General features: G+C 40.7%; 2 protein-coding genes across 3 annotated transcripts in view; one reads left to right on the top strand and one right to left on the bottom strand.

Annotated features, from left to right (window-relative positions):
* Positions 1 to 20,953, top strand: part of LOC125611745 (ubiquitin-like modifier-activating enzyme ATG7) — a 51,345-nt gene that overhangs the window by 12,903 nt on the left and 17,489 nt on the right. For both annotated transcript variants that reach the window (XM_048787125.1, XM_048787124.1), the window contains exons 2-4: positions 11,443 to 11,612; positions 12,194 to 12,248; positions 19,316 to 19,433. In XM_048787125.1, the coding sequence (XP_048643082.1) occupies positions 11,465 to 11,612; positions 12,194 to 12,248; positions 19,316 to 19,433 (321 nt within the window). In that variant the 5' untranslated portion in view covers positions 11,443 to 11,464. The remainder of the gene's footprint in view (positions 1 to 11,442; positions 11,613 to 12,193; positions 12,249 to 19,315; positions 19,434 to 20,953) is intronic.
* On the bottom strand, positions 25 to 3,473 carry LOC107150082 (TOX high mobility group box family member 4). Its single transcript, XM_015495025.2, has one exon. The coding sequence runs from the start codon at positions 3,421 to 3,423 to the stop codon at positions 1,564 to 1,566; it is 1,860 nt and encodes a 619-aa protein (XP_015350511.1). The 5' UTR covers positions 3,424 to 3,473; the 3' UTR covers positions 25 to 1,563.

The raw sequence follows: 20,953 nt of genomic DNA on the forward strand, positions 1-20,953 counted from the left end.
TTTTTTTTTTTAAAAAAGGCAGTCTTAATAAAACATCTTGCATCTTTTAATAATAAAGCCCTTTAATTCCAGGATTTCTGTTTGACATGTTTCAGGATCACCCTTGGAAACCAACTGGATGGGATCCACCTACTAGACCCAGACGTAGTTGCACGGTTCAAGCAAAGGTATCCAGATGGTATCATCTCTAAACCTAAGAATTTATAGAAGCACTTGCTTACAAGATTAAGCACCCAGAGCCATGACTTTGTAGGCTACACTGAAGAATTATATTTGTACAATAGCTTTTCCCCTTATTTAAATAAAGGTTTGTATTATAATTAGGATTTTGAGGTGAAATTCTGGCTTTATTACTTAACAGTGTGTGTTCTTGTACAAACTCATCTCTCAAGTATAATTTCTTCTAAGTAAAATAGGAAATGTTATCTATCTCATTAGGTGATTGTGAGGGTTTTAAACTGATTGCATGGAAAGCCCGGACATGTTGATCATTAAAAAACAAGGTCTGTACAGAATCAAAGTGATTAGCAATTAGTGATTCTTATCCAACCATGGTTGAATAAGGAGGTTCTCTAGGAAAGTATTTTTCAAGTGAAATAAATTTGAGTTTACTTAAGACCATCACCACTAGGGCTATTATGCTCTAAACTTTTACTTATTGTTACAATTGTGTAGTTTTGCTCATCTATTATTCTATAGTTTATTTCCAAGAAAAATCAAGTAAGCTCATCTTAGGAAGTGCCAAGAGTATACAGAGAATTGTCCTGCATTATGCAAATGAAAACACTGCTGTTCTAACATTTAAAAGATATTTTATCCGATAATAGAACTTTTTAAGAAAGGCTTTGGTGAAGCCTCTTATGATAATTTAAGGGTGGGGTCTCCCTATTATATTCAAGTTTTGATAACAAGTCAGATGAGGAAGGCTGTTGACTGCAGAAAAGTTATTTGTAAAGAAAAACTCTTGGGTGATGCCATTTTCTCTATAGCTCAATGTGCCTACTGTGCTGAAAACCTTTGTCAAAGCAGTGTAATGATATATTAGTAATGCTATCTCTTATTCATCCCCTGCTTTTTGGGGGAATGCTGAGGATTGAATCTCTCTACCACTAAGCTTTTCCCCTAATCCCTCTTAACCTTTTTAAAATGAATGCACACAGTGGTGTTTTCTCCTAGCATCAAGACTGAATAATTCTCCCATCATTTTAATTATATTTTAGGCAAGTTCTATGACAATTACATCAGAGTTCCTCTAAGCACCCATACCACCACCCCTACAACCCCTATGATTTGCTTATCCATACTCCTTTCGCCCTTTGCTTTGCTGTTTTCCTGATATTTTGCTTATAGTTAAAAGTAAAGAGCAATTCCAGAATACAGCAAACTCCGTGGCCCTGCTCTGTAACTTGGTCTCTGCTAAAGGAAGGAAAAGGGGATAAAGCATGAAGGGACCATCAAAGCTTGATCAGGCACTACCAGAAGCCTAGCTTGAGTTTCAAAACAGACTCTTGGAGTTGTTCCCAGCATATAGATCTTCACTGGCTTGGAGTAGAACAGGAAAGACTATTTCACAAACACCACAGTATTTGAATTTCTAGAGGCTACCCAGGCCAAGAATACATCCCTGCAGTGTTTCACCACACACTCATTGCTGCAGTATTCATTGTCCCAATCCTTACTCACAACGGGAGGGTTCTCACAACCAGACCTTACACAGCGAGGCTGGGGTGAGAGTGTCACAGGAGACCCACTCACCAATTCAACATCCATCTGAGAAGGAGATTCGACCTCAGGAACTACGTCTGTAATCATCTCACAGATGGTCTCAGGGGAGGTTGCCTCTACTGTATGGGCTTCAGGACTGCTGTTCATAGGTCGCTCAGGACTGCTTTCCACAGCTGGCGGGACTAAGGTAGTCTGCATTTTCAGAGTGGGTGGAGGCACAATCTTGCTTTGCAGAGGAGGTGGCTGTTGTTGTAAATTGATTCGAACTTTCTGAGGTGGAGGCTGTTGCATGGCCTGAAGTGGAGGAGGCTGCTGCAGAATGGTGACTTGCTGCTGAGTTGGGGGCTGAGGCATCTGTTGTAATGGAGGGGGCTGTAGTCGAGGCGGAGGCAGTTGCATGGAAGCAGCAGCTGCTGCTGCTGCCTGCAACACTGACCGAGTAACAATCTGGGCTTGCTGGCTGGGCTGGATGGTAGCTGTACTAGTTTGACCTAATTGAAGCCCCCGGGAGGTCACCACTGTGGCTGGGATAACAGTAACCATCCCTCCTTGAGACATGGTAATAGAAGAGGGCAACATCTGTTTGGTAATAATCAACTTCGTGATATTGGGCTGACCCCCAGCCCCAGAAGATGCCTGGTTTGCCACATAGGATGAAAGAGTGGAGTTAACAACGATGCAAGGCGACAGGGCCGGGGACTCTGTTGAGGCTGGTGCTGGAGATGCTGGGTCAACAGTGGCCACAGGTGGCGGTGAAGGAGTCTGTGATGGTGGCACTGGATCCAATTCCACTGTTTCTACAGTGGCCTGACACTCTTGGTTGTCTTTATATGCAGCCAGAGCCTTTAGATACTCTTTTTTGGCAGCTTCAGTTTTCCTCTTATACACCTGTTTTTGTTCCTCTCCAAGACTGTCCCACATGGAAGCCACAATTTTTGAAACCTCTCCAAAGGTGGCATTAGGATTCTGTCCCTTGATGGCAGCCTGTGTATCACGAAAGAATAAAGCATATGCTGAAACTGGTTTCTGAGGTTCATTAGGATCTTTCTTTTTTCTCTTCTTTGGGGCCTTCTGCTTTTTCCCTGCTTCCACTACCACTGTCTTCTGACTGGGAAGTTGCCTCCGGAAATCCTCAACACCATCCTCATGAAGTGAACTTGTAGGTGAAGGGGTGGTTGAAAGACGATCCTCAGGTGACTGGGCAGGTGGCAAGATGGTGCCACCCCCTAAGCTCAAACCCAGTTGAGAACTCAGTTCTGACTGATCAATGGTGGTCAACTGGCTATGCCCCATCAAGCCAGAGGTCATGTCTGTCATTGGTACATCAATTGTAACAGGTGGGTTGGCACTATACTGAGTTCCTATAGAATGGTCCAAGTCCATGGTCAAGCCCCCACTCAGGAGCCCCCCGCCCTGCTCCATCAAGCCATGGGTCATGCCCACAGGCATGTCCAATGTCTGGACCCCATACTGGGCTGAAAAACTGCCATCCTGTGAGGAGGAAGGGTCTGCCAGGTCATCAAAGTGGCCAACCACATCTGAGACAGCCAGTGAGGGATCAGAATCCAAGGAGATAGGTGGGATTTCAAATTCCTCATCACCCAAGCTTGGTGTATGGAATGTCTCGGCCCCTGACAGGAAGGGGTGTGAGGGCCCTGTGATCGTCAGGTAATTGTCATTTCCTCCGGGAAACTCCATCTTCACACAACCGCTACCACCGTCTCAATCCCCTCATCTCTCCCACCAACCCCCAAGACATGATTCTTATATCAAGGATCTCCCAGGTGTTATTTACTGGGATCAAAGCAGTTGAGCAGACTGTATTAAGTCTTGTTATCTGTGCCGTAGGGTTAAGACAGTTTTTAAAAATTATTTTACTTATGTCTGTACTGTTGTTCTTTATACACAGTACAAACACCGAAAAGCACAAAGGGCATGTAGTACAGGAAATCTCTCCACCATCCAGAATTTTGACCCCCTTGCTTCTTTCATAGGAGGCCACACTCATACACTTCTTGTAAGAATTTGATATTAAAGAACTGCACTAATGAAAGGTTAGGTCCATTGAAACAGAAACTTTGATAATTGCTCATAAAAGCACATTTTCTGAGTTTCTGCTCAAGTAGGTTGCTGAGTGTGACTCAAGTTTTATTTTTATAAAAGTCTGAAATTTGGGTGGTGGACCTAGCCCCAAGGGGTTTGCATTACATGATCACTCACTCTGCTGGTTCAGCTTAATCTTGTCTGAAGTTTTTGGCTACTGTTGGGTGTCAGGCACAGCTGGGATTCTCATTCATTACAGTATAGAATCCTCATTAAAGCCTGTCCTCTTTAATTGGTTGTGACACAATCCCATCTTGCGTGACTCTTGGGTTCGCATCCTGAATGTGATGGAAATTGTTTGAAATAAAATTGAAGCACATTTATGTTGATGCCTATGTCATTGTTGTTCCCTGATATGTCAGTGTGGAAATATGATAGAAATAATCTTTGAGCTTTCCAAGCTAAGCAAAGGCGAGTCTCACCTACCCCATCCAAGGTCATACAGGCCAGCCTTACTTTAGGTAATGTTTGGATCTAGAGCAGTTATGCATAAATAATTCTTTTGGAAAGAAGATTGGCATGCAAATGATTTTAAAACTGTTTTTTTTTTTTAGCATAACTAGGGCTGATGTTACAATATAAAGGTTCTGAAAAGAGTTTCCTTCCTTCTGAGCAATATAGTTTAGAGATGAGAGCAGTGACTTTGAAGTCAGGGGCTTGGCTTATAATCTCAGCCCTACCACTTCCTGAATGTGTGACTTTGAACGAGTTACTTGACCTCTCAATGCCTCACTTTTCTCTTCTGTAAAGTAGCACTTAGAGATGGTCATGAGAATGATATGTATGTAAAATGTTTAACCTAGTGCTTGGTACAGAGTAAGCATGCAATAAGAACAGTTATTACTACTACCATTATTTTTTTTGAAAGGTTTCAAAAATGTTTTACCAGAAAGCAAATGTAATTCAAGGTGGTAAATATTATGATGGAAGATTTGACCTGTTACTGTGAACCATTGATACCCACAGGCTGGGAGTGTTAATGATGAATTCATAAAGGACCTTGACTAGGAGGAGGATGAGGGATTCTCCTGATAGAGAGGGTAAGGATTTCCTGGGAACATCCACCAAGGCATAAGTTCAGGAAACAAGCAGATAGGGCTGTGGCACCCTGTACTCTGTGTAGTAAGACCAGGAGGGGTCCGTTCATTTGTTTAAATGCAGGAGCGAGCTGTACATCATTCCTGATGGCAGTATGCCTTCTTGTGTAGTGAATACAGGGACTAAAGACAGTGATCTGTGAGCATGTTCCTGAATTCTCTGAGTGTGTAATGATAGAGCCAGGCATGTGGCAGGGGAATGGAGAGAAGGAAGCAGACCATATGGGATGTGTGAAGTTGCAGGAGGAATATGGGTGTTGAATAGCCCTGGAGTTTGAATCCTAATTCTCCCAATTTCCTAGCTGTAGAATCTCGGTGATGTTTCTTATGTCTCTGAGCCTCAGTTTCTTCCTCTATGACATTGAAAGTTTCCATTTCTTCTACAACATTGGAGCTATCATTTCTTGGGGCTTCTGGGAGAACTGAATTCTGTTCCGGTACCTAGCCTATGGTCAGAAACTGTTAAACTTCATCTCATTCCTGAGGATTATTTAAGATTGAGCCTGTAGGAATTACTATTATATTTGCAGGTGAGAAAGAAGAAAACAGTAATACTTTTAAGTAAACTCTGAAATACAGGAAAAGGGACAGAATTTTGTGAAAAGATGCAGTCAGTTTTGGATCTCTTGACTTTGAGATGTCTGAGAGATCCAAGTCCTGGCTGTAAAAAACACATGTATGTTTGGAGGTCAGAAGAAATACAGACCTGAGATTCATTGGCATATAGTTAGAAATTATTGTAGAAAATGCATGATTTGCGGGATTGGGGTTATAGCTTAGTGGTAGAGTGCTTGCCTCACACTTGAGAAGTACTGGGTTTGATCCTTAGCACCACATAAAAAATAAATAAAATAAATAAAGATATTGTGTCCATCTTTAAAAAAAATCTTAAAAAAAAAAAAAGAAAATGCATGATTTGGCCTTGGAGAATGCTTGTAGACTGAGGAAAGGACTTGATCATGGAACCCTGCGGAAACTGACAATAGAAAGAAAACTGGCTGCATTGTGGAGAGGGAGAGGAAAGAGAGAGAGTTGAGGCCCAGGAAACAAAGCAGGAAGCTATGACACTATTCCTCCAAGTGTGGGCTGCGGATTCCAGGTGCTCACTAGGTGCTGGAGTCACAGTGCACAAGCTCTTCAGGGAACCAGTGCAATAGGAGTGATCTGGAAAAAGGAAATGAGGGTTCTGAGTGTGTAAAGTTGTATAAATCCATTTAAAACAATCAAAAGACAAAAAAAAAATTATTGTGGGATGAGGGTGCTTTTAAGTACATTTGATTAGTTTAGAGGTGAGGCTTGCAAAAGTGGGAATGACAATGACTTGGGGGCATCAAGGGAGTACCAGACATAAACCAGCATCTCCTGGGGCACTGGTGAGACTGGTAAGCTCCTGTTCCTTCTCTGTCCCTTCTCCCTTCAATAGGAAGAGTGGCAGGTCCAAGCATCCTCATTATTAAGAGGCCCTCAAGGTGGGCTTGAAAGCCCGGGCCAGACATTGTCTGGTGCCTGATGCCATAAACAGTATTGGAAAGCAGAGAATTTTAGGGACAGTGATGGCTACCTTTGTGATCAATAAGGCTTATCAATGCTATAGAAAATATTTCATCATGATTACTACCATCTCTTGTTTTCTTTTTGTTTTTCTGAGTTTAGTAAGCCCCCAAATTTACATATTTTTCGTTCATCCACAATCGGACTTCTGTTGCCAAAGCATATTTTTAAATGTACAAAACAAAATTGAGCCTGTGGGAGAACAGCTGCCTAGGAGGAATCCAGCAGCAAACTAACCTGCCCCACCCTGGGACTTGCTTGGGACACAGTCACTTCCCTGCTGTGATCCTGCCTTTACAATCCGTTCTTTTTTTAGCAATTTTCTATCAAATTGCACTTTATAGAACCACCACTGAGCTCCTTTTAAACATTAAAATCCAGTGGCATTAACTGGACATTTTCTTTGACTTCTAGCATCTTTTCATCATTATTATCTTCAAAGTTTTTTTATTGCTTTGGGCTGATACATAGATGGACCTTTCTGGCCTATCAGCTGCTGCTGCTGTCCCTGTTTGTTTTACTGGTTCTGTTTCTTACTTCCTGACTGTGGACTTTCTGTAGGACTTAGTTGGTCTGGGACTTTTCTTCCTAGGAGCTGGTGTTTCTTACCCACCTTAGTTGTTATCTCAGCATCCATCCTATTATCTCAGGACCCACCTTCCCAAGCTCACCTCGGTTTCCTTGGATCAGCTTCAAGTTGCCCTGCCATTGTATGGGGCTGAAAATTCCTTCATGTGTTGTTATTCCTTTCCTTCTGAGCCTGGCCCTGCCCTTCAAGTGTCCTTTCTTTCACTGGGCTTCATTCTTATAGCCATTGGAATCTTGATACCTCCAAGGGCTTTTTCCTCCCCATCATTCCTTGAATCCACCAAGATGCTAAATTTGGTCACCCTTTGTTTTCTGCATCCCCAAGGACAAGCCCCTCCTTCACAGTCTCACTTCTGCTCTAATCTGGATCCTTATAGATTCTTAAACTCTTTGCCTGATTTCCCTCTCTGCTTCCTTCAAAGCCTCTTTGTTACTGCTGAATTGTGTCATAGTCTCATACAGAGCTGCCACTGTCTTCCCTTGCAGAATTCTTCAGCCTCACATATGCAGCTTCTCCCTGTGTGGTCACTCATGTGACCCATTCAACTTTGTGAGTGCTGCTCTTGCTTAGGACAAACCCTCCACTCAGGACAAACACTCCTATTCCCCTTTGTACCAGGATAGTTCCTCTGATCATCTTGTCCCTTCCACTCTCTACCCACTGTCCTTGTCCTTACCATTCTTTTCAACCTTCTCTTAGTCTAACTCCTTCACAGAGCCTTTCTTGTGGTCCTGCCCCAAACTCATATAACCATCTTGACTTTTTATGTAAAGCACTAGTGTTGCATTTTATTATATAGTTACATCAAAGCTCCTTATCGTTGATTCTAAAATCCAATAAAGTTGGAAAACTGAAAGATGGATCTATCTACTGTCTATTTTGTAGTACTGGGGAATTGTGTGATACTCTACCACTGAACTACATCCCCAGCCCTTTTTATTTTTATTTTTTAATTTTTTAAATTTATTTTTTTTAAAGAGAGAGAGAATTTTTTTTAATATTTATTTTTTAGTTTTTGGCGGACACAACATGTTTATTTGTATGTGGTGCTGAGGATCGAAACCAGCGCCGTGTGCATGCCAGGCAAGTGTGCTATCGCTTGAGCCACATCCCCAGCCCCCTTTTTATTTTTTAAGACTCGGTCTAGACAAGTTGCTAAGGCTGTCCTCAAACTTTGTATTGCCCTGCCTCAGTCTCCTGAGTCACTGCGATTACAGGCGTGTACCTCCATGCTGGGCTGAAAGCTGTATGCTAATCTTGTCACACAACTTTGGCAAAACCTCTCTGGATATGAACTGTCTTTTTAATATTTGGTAGTTTTATTGGAGTTAACTATTATAGTAACAAAGTCAGAGAGTTTTACAGAGACCACTAGCACGGAAATTTTTTATTTTATACATACAGTTTTAAAACAAATAAACTTACTAATAAGATTTCATCTATTTACTGACATTGTGAGTTTGATGAATTTACTGAACATTTATTATAGCACTCTTGTGACATCTTTCCTAACAAGATGGCAGAAACCAGGACTCATGCCCTTTGACCATACTTATTAACAAAGCAAATACCATTTTTTAGCTAACATGCCACATATTGGATAATTCCTACTAAATTATGCCTCAGATCACAGTCAAGACACGTTCTTACCTCCTCAAACTAGAGCCTTTATTATGAATTGCATAAAGAATACTGAATGCTATATTTTACATTTTGGATAAAATATAACTATTTTGTTGGACATGGGCTAGCCTTGAAGAAGCATGATAAAATCTATTTTAAGTCTCTTAGTTATTATCTAAAATGTATCTTCAAAAATATATCAAAAGATATTAAGGTCCTCACTAACTTAGAAGTCCAAGAAAACCTACATTTTATTCTTTATAATTACCTCAGGATTCTGCTTAAATGCAAGCAACACAGTCAGTCCTAGAAAGGCATGATGGGTAGTTGATTGATTAGGTTTTCCACAGTAGTTGATGATTATTGACAGAATCAGACTGATTTTTTTATTGCTTTTTAAATTTTTTTATTTTGTATGTGCGCTGAGCTTCAAACCCAGGGCCCTGTGTGCTAAGCTTATGTTCTTCTACTGGACTACACCCCCAAACCTTCATGCCATTTTAAAAGTTGGAAAATATATTTTTGCTTACATATAAAGGAATTAGTTTTGAACATTCATTATGACATTGCCTGACCTACTATTAAAGAAAAACAATGGCTGATTAATTTTCAAATTGTAAGTTTTTTCTTGTTTAAATTTTGTCCACATAAAGATCAGTCTATAGAAGGTGATTAATTCAAAACTGATTTTAAATAAAACATTTTCAGATGTAAGTGATGTTAGAAAATTTAGTTTTCTAGCCTGTAAAGCATATATAGTACTTGTTTCTTTTTCTGTAATTCACAAAGGCTATTTAAAAGTGGAGCTATCAGCTCTGGCACATAAAACCCAATATTCATGTATAACTGTGTAGCTAAGTGAAAAATTAGGAAATCAATGTACTGTCAGACAGAAGACCCTGAAAAATAATGAAATCTTATAGCCTGATATTGGAATTAACTCAAAGGGAACTAGCAAAGTTAAATTAATTGTCCAAACCCGTTGTTGGTTACCAAAAAATTGATTTAACTTTGATTGATTTAGCTTGGGGATGTGGCTAAGTGGTAGAGCACTGTTTAGCATTTCTGAGTCTCTGGGTTCCATCCCCAGCGTAGTATGTGAAGGTAGATAAGTTTAATTCAAGAGATTTGAACAGGTTCACTGAAAATACTCATATCTAGGGCATAGACAGAAATCTCTTTGGCAAACAGGACTGTTGCTGAGTTATTTTCATTTTTTTCCTTTGGTACAGAGAGCATTAAGATATGGTTTTGTGTTATGGTAATTGAAAAGTATTCTCACAGACTGTCAGAAACACCCTGAATGAAATAACGCTTATGCTGAACTCATTAGACTTCCAGGGTCTTCTTGTTTTGAGCTTCTCATATCACAATGTGTGTTTCCTGAGTGTGCAAAGGACACAAGCCCAATTGCCAGGATGGTCACATTTATTTGGGGGGGGGGGGGATGAAGTTTTCAAATCTGTACCATAGTGTAAAATGCAAAGTTGCCATGCATGTAAGGGAGCAAACATGAAATTTCAAAGAAATTAAGGGCATAGGAAGTAATGAGAAATTTGCCTTGTATTCTCCTCGGCTGGGGAGGACAATGCAGTACTCAGACAGAATTTCCACAGTTGAATTGTTGTGTTTCTAACTGGCTGAACTTTGGATTTTGTACTTGTAGAGTTTGTTAGGACCACATGGATGGTGATGAACTTCTGAGATCTTTTTTTTAGAGGTGGGTAATTGGAGATTAAACTCAGGGACACTTAACCACTTAGCCACATCTCCAGCCCTATTTTGTATTTTATTTAGAGACAGGTCTTATTGAGTTGCTTAGTGCCTCATTTTTGCTAAGGGCTCGCTTTGAACTCCCCGTCCTGCTGCTTCAGCCTCCTGAATTGCTGGGATAACAGGTGCGCGCCACCATGCCGGTAACTTCTGAGATCTTAACCATGTAGAAGAAGGAGTAAACACTAGTGCATCATCACTCAGACTGACTGATGTGAAAGGAAGATGCACCAAAGTTAAGACCAGGGACTGGATTTTTAGCCCAGTGGTAGAGCACCTGTCTGGCATGTGTGAGGCCTGGGGCCCATCCTTTGCACTGCAAAAATAAAATTAAGGTTAGAAAGGGTTATTTTGGAAAGTCATGTCATGAGGAGACCAAACTTGACAACACAGGAAATTAGGATAGTTTACTCCACCCACCCCCATGTTATTTTGTTTTATTGGTACATTCTAAGTATATACAACTTTGGGATTTGTTACATTTTTAGCACATGCATACAATGTAACAATACAATTTGGCTCTCTAGGACTTCCCCACTAGGATAGTTTTCAAGGTTCTGTGTTCAGTAAAATAAGCCAGTCATAAAAACACAAACCTCATATGTTCCAGTTACATGTGGGTGTTTAAGATCATCAGACTCATAGGGAAAGAAAAAAGAATGGTGGGTGTCGGCCTGGGAAAATGAAATTATGTAAAGGGTACAGAGTTCCACTTTTGCAAAGTGGAGAGATTCTGGAAGTTGGTTTTGCATCTGAATATGCTTCATGCTACCAAATTGAAACTTCAAAATGGTTAAAAGGGCAGATGACATGTTGAATGTGTTTTACCAAAGTTTTTAAAAAGTCAAGTTGTAAGATGGTTCATGTACCTCTCCTTTTTGTTTGTTTGAATTAAGCTTTATTACAAATGTGTTTTTTTTTTTTCTTATGGGTTTTGTTTTGGAATGTTATTTCACTGTATTCTATTGTGTTTCTTAATAGGCACCAATTAAGAGCAGCAGCTATGGGGGATCCTGGACTCTTCAAATTGCAGTTTGCCCCCTTCAGCAGTGCCTTAGACGTTGGCTTTTGGCACGAGTTGACCCAGAAGAAGTTGAATGAATATCGACTAGATGAAGCCCCCAAGGACATTAAGGGTTATTATTACAATGGTAAGGTGGTAATAAACTGCCTCTCCTATCATCTTCTGGATCCTCTCTGTCCTCTAGTATAGTACCAGATTACTTATTTATCTATTTATTATTTTTGTGGACCTAGGCCTTGCACATGCTATATACATGCACTCGACCACTGAGCTACACCCCAGCCCTCAGCTTCCTTTAGAAAGGAACTCCCATTTCTTTTATATTCAGTGCTCTTCACTTTCTTTTTTCCTTTCTGACTTTCGACCCATGTTCCTTTTTCTTTTCTCTTGTTCTGGGGAAAAGAAATAGAATAGTAAAATGCAAGTTATTAATCTGAATACTGATTAATTAGTTTTATGGAAAGAAGAGATCCAAAATATTTTTCCCCCCAGGAGTCCTTCTTATAATTTTGGCAAATCCCTCACAAAATCCCTGTCACGTTCTACCATTATCCATACAGACATTATCTGTGTGTCACAGATAAGCAGGGATTGGATGGTGCCCTTGGAGCTCCATCAACAAAGAGAACAAAACGATTGCAAATATTTTTGTTATGAATGCTACTGTTTCTGACTTGTTATTGAAGATGCAATCATTCTTCTGTTCAGGTGATTCTGCGGGACTGCCAGCTCGCTTAACATTGGAGTTCAGTGCTTTCGACATGTGAGTATTTATTTTTACAATCTAAAGAGCTGTTCTTGGAAAGGAGTGAGCATTCTCACCTCCCTCAGAGGTGGACCACAGGAGAAGCTGGAGAGGGTCTGGGGAGCAGAGCCAGGGCCTCAGGTTCCTTTGTGCCTCCTGTTAAGATAAGTGCTAGATGATTAGGACTTTCTGGTTCATTTTTAAATATTTTTTTTTAGGTGTCAATGGTTCATTTTTTCAGCAGAAAAAAAATGAATATTTTTCAGAGCCTTGTAGGACCCAGCTGCCATCTAGATTGAGACTTAGCGAACATCCCTCCTGATTTTGATTGTAGCTTATATTTTATGATTCTTTATTCTCTTGACTTACTCCTTTAGTAGCGTATGCATTGATCAATGAATGTTTATTAAGCCAGATTGGTATAGGAGCCACTGTGCAAGACATTATGGGAATGTTCAAAGGATATGCAGATATATTTCTTTTTTAAAATCCACTTGGCAACTAGGGGAGTTGCTGGAGAGAAGAGAGGCATATACTGAACACTTAACTGGCTAGGCATTTCTGTAAACTTAATCCTTTCAGATCTGCCAAGTGTGATTTTTCACTTTTTCAGATGAAGAGACTGTGGGTCAAAAGATAAAATGGGTCAAAAAGTCACAGCTAGCTAAATTTAGAAAGCACAGTGACAGAGCACTTGTGTTGCTCTCAGTGAGAGAGCACTTGTGTAGCATGTACGAGGCCCTGGGTTCCATCCCCAGGACTCGGTGGGGCCGGGAGCAAGGGTGAGGGGAAAACTAAAATGTATTCAGAAGCGTATTTCTGAATTTTAGCAGTTTTGGCTTAGAACATGTTGAGTTTGAGTGACAGTGTCCCCCAGAAATGTCAGAATGGACTGAGTCCAAGAGAGGGGTCAGTAGTTGATGTGGTGGTCATCCATGCAGAAAAAGCTATGAGGCCATATGCAGGAAAGAGAGCAGTGGATGAGAACAACAGAGGGTCTGAGCAGTGAGTGGCCCTGATTTAGAGGATGCAAAACTGGGAAATGGATTGTCATAGGACAGTCTGAAAAATGAAAAGTCCTATAGAAACCAAAGGAGGAAGGGCTTTGATGAAGGAGAAGAAGATCAACAATGTCAGAAGTCCAGAGGTCAGAGTTCAGTACAAGGGTCCTTAGGTTTGTGGATGAAAGCATTTGTGGTCCTTGTGAATTCATTTTCTCAAAGTTTACACAAAAAATTAGAACGTGGGAGGGGTGTGGTTAGAAGCATAACCATGTTGAGGGGCTTTAAGATTATGGAAGATTAAAGAAGTAAAGGCTCTGGTGAGATCCACTTCCACTGTCTGCTACCTCAGCAGGGTCAAGAAGAGGAATTTTGGGGAGAGCAGAAGTCTTTGTAAAGTCACATGGCTTCGCCAAGTGGCAGTAGTATAGTCAGTGGTTAGGCTATTGCAAATAAAGTGTCTCTAGAATTCTTTGTTTTATTTCTCAAAAAAATCAATACATTTTATTCTTTTATCTCCATCAGATTGCAAAATTAAAAGCATAACACAGGGCTGAGGATATAGTTCAGTTGGTAGAATGCTTTGTTTGCATGCCCAAGGCCCTGGATTCAATCCCCAGCACCAAATACTCACACAAAAAAATTGGCAAATCTTACTGTATATTAATTGAATTGTACCTCAATAAAATTGACACAAAAATTGTTAAAAAAAAAAGTATAACATAAACCCCAAATAGTGTTAGGCTTTATACATTTATAAAGTGTGTCTTGGCCTTTGGAACTTTCTTGATCCATCAAATTTCTGGTGATTACTTCTCAAAACAAATTAAGTACTAGTAAGCTCTCTTTGTGTTTTGGCAAGACTGATCAACTTTTCGGACTGCAATATAACAATGAAAAGACTGGAGGGGAGGGGAGGGGAGGGGAGGAGGGATAGTAGAGGATAGGAAGGGCAGCAGAATACAACATACACTAGTATGGCAGTATGTAAAAAAGTGGATGTGTAACCGATGTGATTCTGCAATCTGTATATGGGGTAAAAATGGGAGTTCATAATCTGCTTGAATCAAATGTATGAAATATGATATGTCAAGAGCTTTGTAATGTTTTGAACAACTAATAATAATAAAAAAACAATGAAAAGACTGAAAATGTACAAGCATTAAAACTTTTATTCTTTGAGACATTAGTAAGAAAAAAGCAGCTCAAGAAAGTTAAATTTTATCTTATTACAAAATCCAAGCATACAAGGCTTGAGTAATCCATTTTGGTCAAAGAAACTCTGTGATCCTGCAGCTATGACTGTCACACAAATTGCTTGATTACGCTGGTGATACTTTTTCCTTTACCCATTCAGTACCACCAGTGTGTGAATCACTCACTGTGGCAGACACTGGGGAGGTGAGCTGGAGGAAAACATGGCCCCTGTGCTGTGAAAATAGCCCTGAATTTGAAGTTTGAAGACCTGGGACTCATGGCTAATTAAGTGTGCTACCTCAAATAAGTCTTGTGTTTTTGTTTATTTGTTTTGTTTTGTTTTTAGCTTTCTTTTTCTCATCTCTGGGCTTCTAGTGTTCCCACTACTATTAAACGTCTGTGTTTTTCTGAGTCTCTCTTTTGTAGCATGATTAGGAATTTTAATAAAAGCATTTAGGACTTTCCTCAGAAGGTAGGAGATTTCTGTGTCCAAGTTATCTGTTATTGTTAGTTTCTTTGTTTTTATCATCATATATCTGCATGGGTTTGTGGGGGGAAATCTTTATGAATTTATTAATCAAACTGAATGTCTACAATTTGCAGGATTGTGGGTATTAGAAATGCAAAGACTTAGGACTCTCGGGCTCCACTGCAGTATGAGAGAGATGGGGAGAGAGGAGGAGAGGACAGATATTTGCATTGTAGTGTGCTCAGTGACTAATAAATGTGGACAGGTGATCGTTATTTCAGGAATACTCATTGATTGCTTCCTCTGTGTCTTGATTATACTGTGTGCACTAGGCACTGGGCATTTGGAGAGGAAGGAGAAACGGTTGAGAGTGAACAGCCCTGGTTCTTAACTTTTGAAGCCAAAGGTGTCTCATGTTTGCATAGCACCAGATAAACCCCTTTGACTCTGGGCTCCTAGTCTTTTTTTTTTTTTTTAACATATTTTTTGTTTTATTTGGGTGTTTTTGTTTTATTTGGATGCTGTGGATTGAACCCAGAGCCTCATGTATGCAAAGCATATGCTCTTAAGACTGAGCTACATCCCTTCCCCCAGGCTCCTAGTCTTAAGGATCTCTGTTAGCAGTTAGCAGCACTAGGATGCTGTTCTTTAAATTACATGGAGTGAGTTGTCCAAGAAGTCTTTAATCAGGTGCCATGCCTTGAAGGTGAGAGTATGGTCTTAGAGTAGGTTGTGCCACTGAACCAGACCCAGAAATGGAAGAGCTCAAATGCAAAGAAAGTTTATTTCTTGCTTACCTAATAGTCATCTGGTTGTCTTCCACCTTGTGGCTACATCATCCTCCAGGGCTTTGCCTTTGTGCTTTAGTTAAGTCTGAGTTGTCACTTTCAAGTAACAACTGGGAGATGGGAAATAGAGCCAGAGTGAAAATAGGTAGAAGTTGGAGGCCCAGCCGGTCTCTTAAAGGGCCTGGCTGGAAAGGGACATGTATTACTACTCCCCTCAGATTCTTTTGGGAAGAGCTGTGCCTTTCTGGCCAGAAAGACTGGAAAATGGTATGCCCGGCTGTAAGCATTGAGTATGTCATCAGTTTCTGTTGAAGAGCAAGGTCGGTTTTGGATGACAATCTCTGTACCAAAGTGAAATGGTTAAAAAAAAAAAAAATCTTTCCTGGGCCCTCTTTATCCTGAAGATTATTTATTTTTATCTTTAATCATAAGGAAATTTTTTTTCTAAGCCTCAAATTAGATCTGATTGGAAGAAGATAAGGCGTAACTCTTGCCCTCAAAGAACCTAAAAAGTAGTTGTGCAAAAGCCTGTGTGCAGGACACAGGTTCTGTCTGTCTTGTCCTCTCCTGTGCTACCTGCATCTACCATAGGGTTGGTGCATACTAGTTGCTTAAATAACTGTAGGCTGTCAAAATGGGATGTGATATTTTTGGAAAGATACCAGTGGACTCCATTAAGGATGTTATAAATTAAAACATAGAGATTTTTAGGGAAAATAGGAGAAAATGAAGCAAGGGTGTGATTCTCCAAGCTCCCCATAGTTATGCAAAGCTGTTCGTGTGGAGTAAAGAACTCTGTAGGTATAAAACTGAACCTCTGTTCTTCTGGAGGATTTATTCTGTTCTGGTTACCTGCTGCCAGGAAATAACTGGTGCATACTACTGAGATTTTCAAAAACATTATGTCCCCACATAGGCCCAGAATTCAGGCCTTTGTGAAATCCATACTTTACCAGGTTTGTTAGTCAGCTTGGCATTACTACAACAAAATAACTGAGGCAGCAAACTTTATGAAGGGAAAAGATTTATTTAACTCCCAGTTTTGGAAGTTAAAAGTCCAAGATCAGGGATGGGGTGGGGTGGGGACCCACTTGTTTAGCCTCTTGTGAGGGAAACAAGTGGTGGCACATTATGGCAGAAGCATGTGCAGGAACGAAAGGTCATATCTTCAACAGGATGAGAGAGCAAGAGAAGGGTGGGGCCAATATCAGGCTTTTAAAGCAGTGCTAGCAAGGAGTCCCAGGAGAACTGCCGAACTGCCTTAGGAGGGCATGTCCCCAAGGACTAGGAGCCTCCCACTAGGCCTCATCTCCTAAAGATTCCATCACCTCCCACTAGTAGCACCTTGAGGACCAGGCCTTTAACACGTGGGCCTTGGAAGGGCATTTCACATCAAAGGGCACCAGGTTAGTGTGTATATCATTGAAAATTCCTTCTTGGGTTTAGTATGTATGGGAGATTTCTAATTCATATTCTTTTAGCAGCTTTATTGAGAGAAAGTTCACCTGCTATGAAGTCCCCCCCCCCACACTTTTTTAAAATATTTTTTTTTAGTTGTGGTTGGATGCAATAACTTTATTTTGTTTTTTTATTTTTTATATGTGGTGCTGAGGATTGAACCTAAGACCTCACATGTGCTAGGCAAGCACTCTACTGTTGAACCACAACCCCAGCCTGAAGTTTCCCCTTTTAAAATGTACACATCAGTAGTTTTTAGTATGCCCATAGACCTGTGCAATCGTCACCATTATCATCACTCCAAAAAGAAACCTCTAGTAGTCATTCTCCATCTGCCTCCTCCCTATACCCCAGCGCTGGGCAACCAAGAATCTACTTTGTGTCTGTGTGAATTTGCCTAGTTTGGACATTTCATATAAATAGAATCATAGTAAACTAAACTACAAAATAGTGTCAGAACTGAGTTAAAATTTCTCATCCCTAAGTATTGGGCTTTTCCTTCTATTATTAATATTATTATTATTATTTTTAATTTATCTCTCCAATAGAATTTTAGTCCTAAATAATGCTTCTCCTTTCCAATCCTTATCATTTATTACCTGGCCTAAGTGTTGGTGTTCCTGGGAGCCATCCTGGCAGTAGCTTGGGTTCTTAGGAGATAGGTTCCTCCCCTCTCAGAGCAAGGCTTTGACATGGCCCTCATGTATCTGTGACATTTGGACACTTGGGAAGAAGTGAAACTTCCTCTTCTGTACTTGTATTCAAATTAGTTCATAGCATCCTCCCTGTGCCCCAGGGTCCCATTTCAGCAGTAATTCCATAGAGTTAAGTCTGGGTGGAAAGGCCTAGCTTACCAACTGCTCTGCTCTTCCTTCCCTAAAGATCTAATCTTGCCCCTTGTGATTTCTCTTTCTCCTCAAGTCTATCTTTGATGTCCTCATCTCACCTGGATGAAGAATATTCCCTTATTGGAGGAGCATGGTGACAAACAACCTGTGATTTGCTGACTCACAGCTCGCAAGGGAAGGCTTCAGCCTTTGAGCCATAGCTCTCTGCCTCACTCCCCCAACTTGGCATTTGAGCCTCACAGGCAGCATTGGAGAGAGTTTTTATATCCTGCCACACCTGCTCTAGGTTTAGAGCTCTTCTCCTTCAGCTCCCCAAACCCATTTTTTTTTTTTTTTGCAGACTCTAAATGAAAAGACACTGGTTATTTACACCAAGCAGCTACCATTAGTGTAACGAGTAACAGTGCATTCTCTGCATTGGTTGTAAATGGCAGTAATATCAGGTCATTAATGAAATGCATATATTCATTTTGCATCTGTAACCTCTGAAACATAAGTTAATCATCTCAGAAGAGAGAGCAGATTTGTCCATGTCTGAATTTGTATTCAGAATCAACTCATCATCTCTTCTCCTAACTTTGATTTCTCTTAGGATCTTGAGGTCTTTGGGGGGCATTGTAGCGTGCATGAACCATGTGGTACCATGGATTGACAGGTGGCCCAGGCATAGGACATTTTGTGTGCTGACTCTGATGGCCCTCGGGGATTTGCTCAGCAGCAGCCAAGTGCAGAGCCCAGATCGTGGAATAAGCAGAGGAAATGTGCTTACAGCTCTCTGGGAGCTTAGTGTCCTCCACTTGGGTGTAATGGCCATTGTTCTTACAAATGCTCTAAAATATTATGTTTCATTTTATGTGTCCTCTATTACCAGAGAAAATGGGAGCTGGCTTTCTGGAATAGAGGATTAGAGCAGGGCCCTGGGGCCGGGCAGCACAGTGCCTTGAAGTCAACCAGTTCTGGTTTTAGATTTGACCGCCCAGAGTTATATGACCTGGGGCAGGTTGCTTGAGTCTTTAAGTGGGGAAAAGAGCTATTAATAAGAACTCACACTTGGCACAGTTCTTGACCCAAGGTTTTCCCTCTTAGATTGAATATAGGAAAGAATAAAAGATAGAAAAGGAACTTCTGTTTGGGAGGTAGTGAGGAGCAGCATGCTGTCGTAGGCTTCTTGGGGAAGAAGACTACTTCTCAGTCCTGGAATGATGGTGTTGGTCCCATGCTTAGTCTTCTCCCTTTCCAGCTGGGCGAAACTGGTTTCCTCGCCACTCCCCTGGTTCACACAGGGTCCCTGCGGTGCCTGCTAACTGAGTCTCTCTGTGTCTAGGAGTGCTCCCACGCCTGCACACTGCTGCCCTGCTGTAGGGACACTGTACAACACCAACACACTGGAGTCTTTCAAGACTGCGGATAAGAAGCTCCTTCTGGAACAAGCAGCCAATGAGGTTAGCCATTTTCTGTGGGCCTGGCAGGTACCATGTTTCTGATCGGGCACGTGGGTCTGATGCAGAAACTAGTATATAATAAATACTTGAAGATGTTTGCAGGTCTCTGTTTATTTCTCTATAGAGAAATAAATAGCTCCTTCTGTACTGGCAAGAAGATCAGGGAGAAGACACTGGCTCTCAGCTGGACATAGGCCAGAGGGTGAAAACTCAGGTTTGCTGATCTCCAGTGTGCACTTTGGAGAAGCTGACCTCTCCCTGAAAGTTACATTCCTGTGGCTGAATGCATCCGGGTGCTCTGTGCCTTGTGTCCCAGAGAGGCTTGGTTGTCCTGTGCATGACGATGCCATGGGAGGTTAGTTATACAGAATCTCCAGCACTTTCAGGGCTAAAGCTAATCTGCTTCTGATTTATAAGGCCACTGTTGGTCTCTTTGGACTGTATTTGGTCACAGCAGATCAGCTTTAACTCCCATCACCTGCTTTCTCTTCTCTCTTGTCTTTTTGGGACATGATGTTCTCTATACCTGGAATATTTTTCCTTTGCTTCATAGCTGAGTTAAAAGAATTTAAATAGGGATAGAGAGAAAAGAGAGGGACAGTTTATCCCAATCCTCCTTACCACTCTTAATTGAGGGATCTTTACACCAGTGTTAGTAAAAAAAAAAGTCATCTTTTTAAAAATTTTTATTGGTATGTTGTAATTATACAGAATTGTGGGTTTCATTGTCATATATTTGTATTGCACATTACATAATTTGGTTAAGACCAGTAGAGTAGAGGATGGGCACTAGAGGGAGGGAGAGGGAACAGAAAGGCCATGTACTGGACAATGAAATTGAATAAATGTCATCTTATATCCTGTTGATGGGAATGTTTATTTGTACAGCCTTTATAGAAAATAGTGTGACTGTTCCTCAAAACTCTGAAAATAGAACTATCATATGTTCCAGCAATCCCACTTGTGGGTATATACTCTTAAATATCCCATGTAAATGAAATGACTATATGGAAGAGACATCTGGACTCCCATGTTTATTGTAGCACTGTTCACAATAGCCAGGATGTGGACTCAACTGGGGTGTACATCAATGGCTGAAAGGATTAAGAAAATGTGGTACATAAATATAGTGGAATATTATTCAGCCATAAAAAGAGAGATCCTGTCATTTGCTGTGACATGGGTGGAACTAAGTGATATAGCCAGGGAGCGTATGACAATCACTGCATGTTCTTATCTTATGTGAAAACTGAAAATGTTGATCTCATAGGAGTAGAGAATAGAAGAGTGGTTACCAGAGGTTGGGAATGGGAGAGGAGAGAGAAAATATAGAGAGGGTGGATTTTAGGTATTAACATGAAGTGAGCTGGGAAGAATACATTCTAAGATTCTCTAGCATAATAGGATAATCAGTTTAAAACAATTTATTCCTAAACCAGACAAAGACACTTCAAAGAAAGAAAACTACAGACCAATATCTCTAATGAACCTAGATGCAAAAATCCTCAATAAAATTCTGG

This window comes from Marmota marmota, unplaced genomic scaffold (genome assembly GCF_001458135.2).
Source record: "Marmota marmota marmota unplaced genomic scaffold, marMar, whole genome shotgun sequence".
In the NCBI taxonomy this organism is placed as follows: Eukaryota; Metazoa; Chordata; class Mammalia; order Rodentia; family Sciuridae; genus Marmota; species Marmota marmota.

What these genes read in the sequence shown, in the direction of transcription:
- LOC107150082 (XM_015495025.2), bottom strand. Translation starts at nt 3,423, where the DNA reads ATGGAGTTTCCCGGAGGAAATGACAATTACCTGACGATCACAGGGCCC.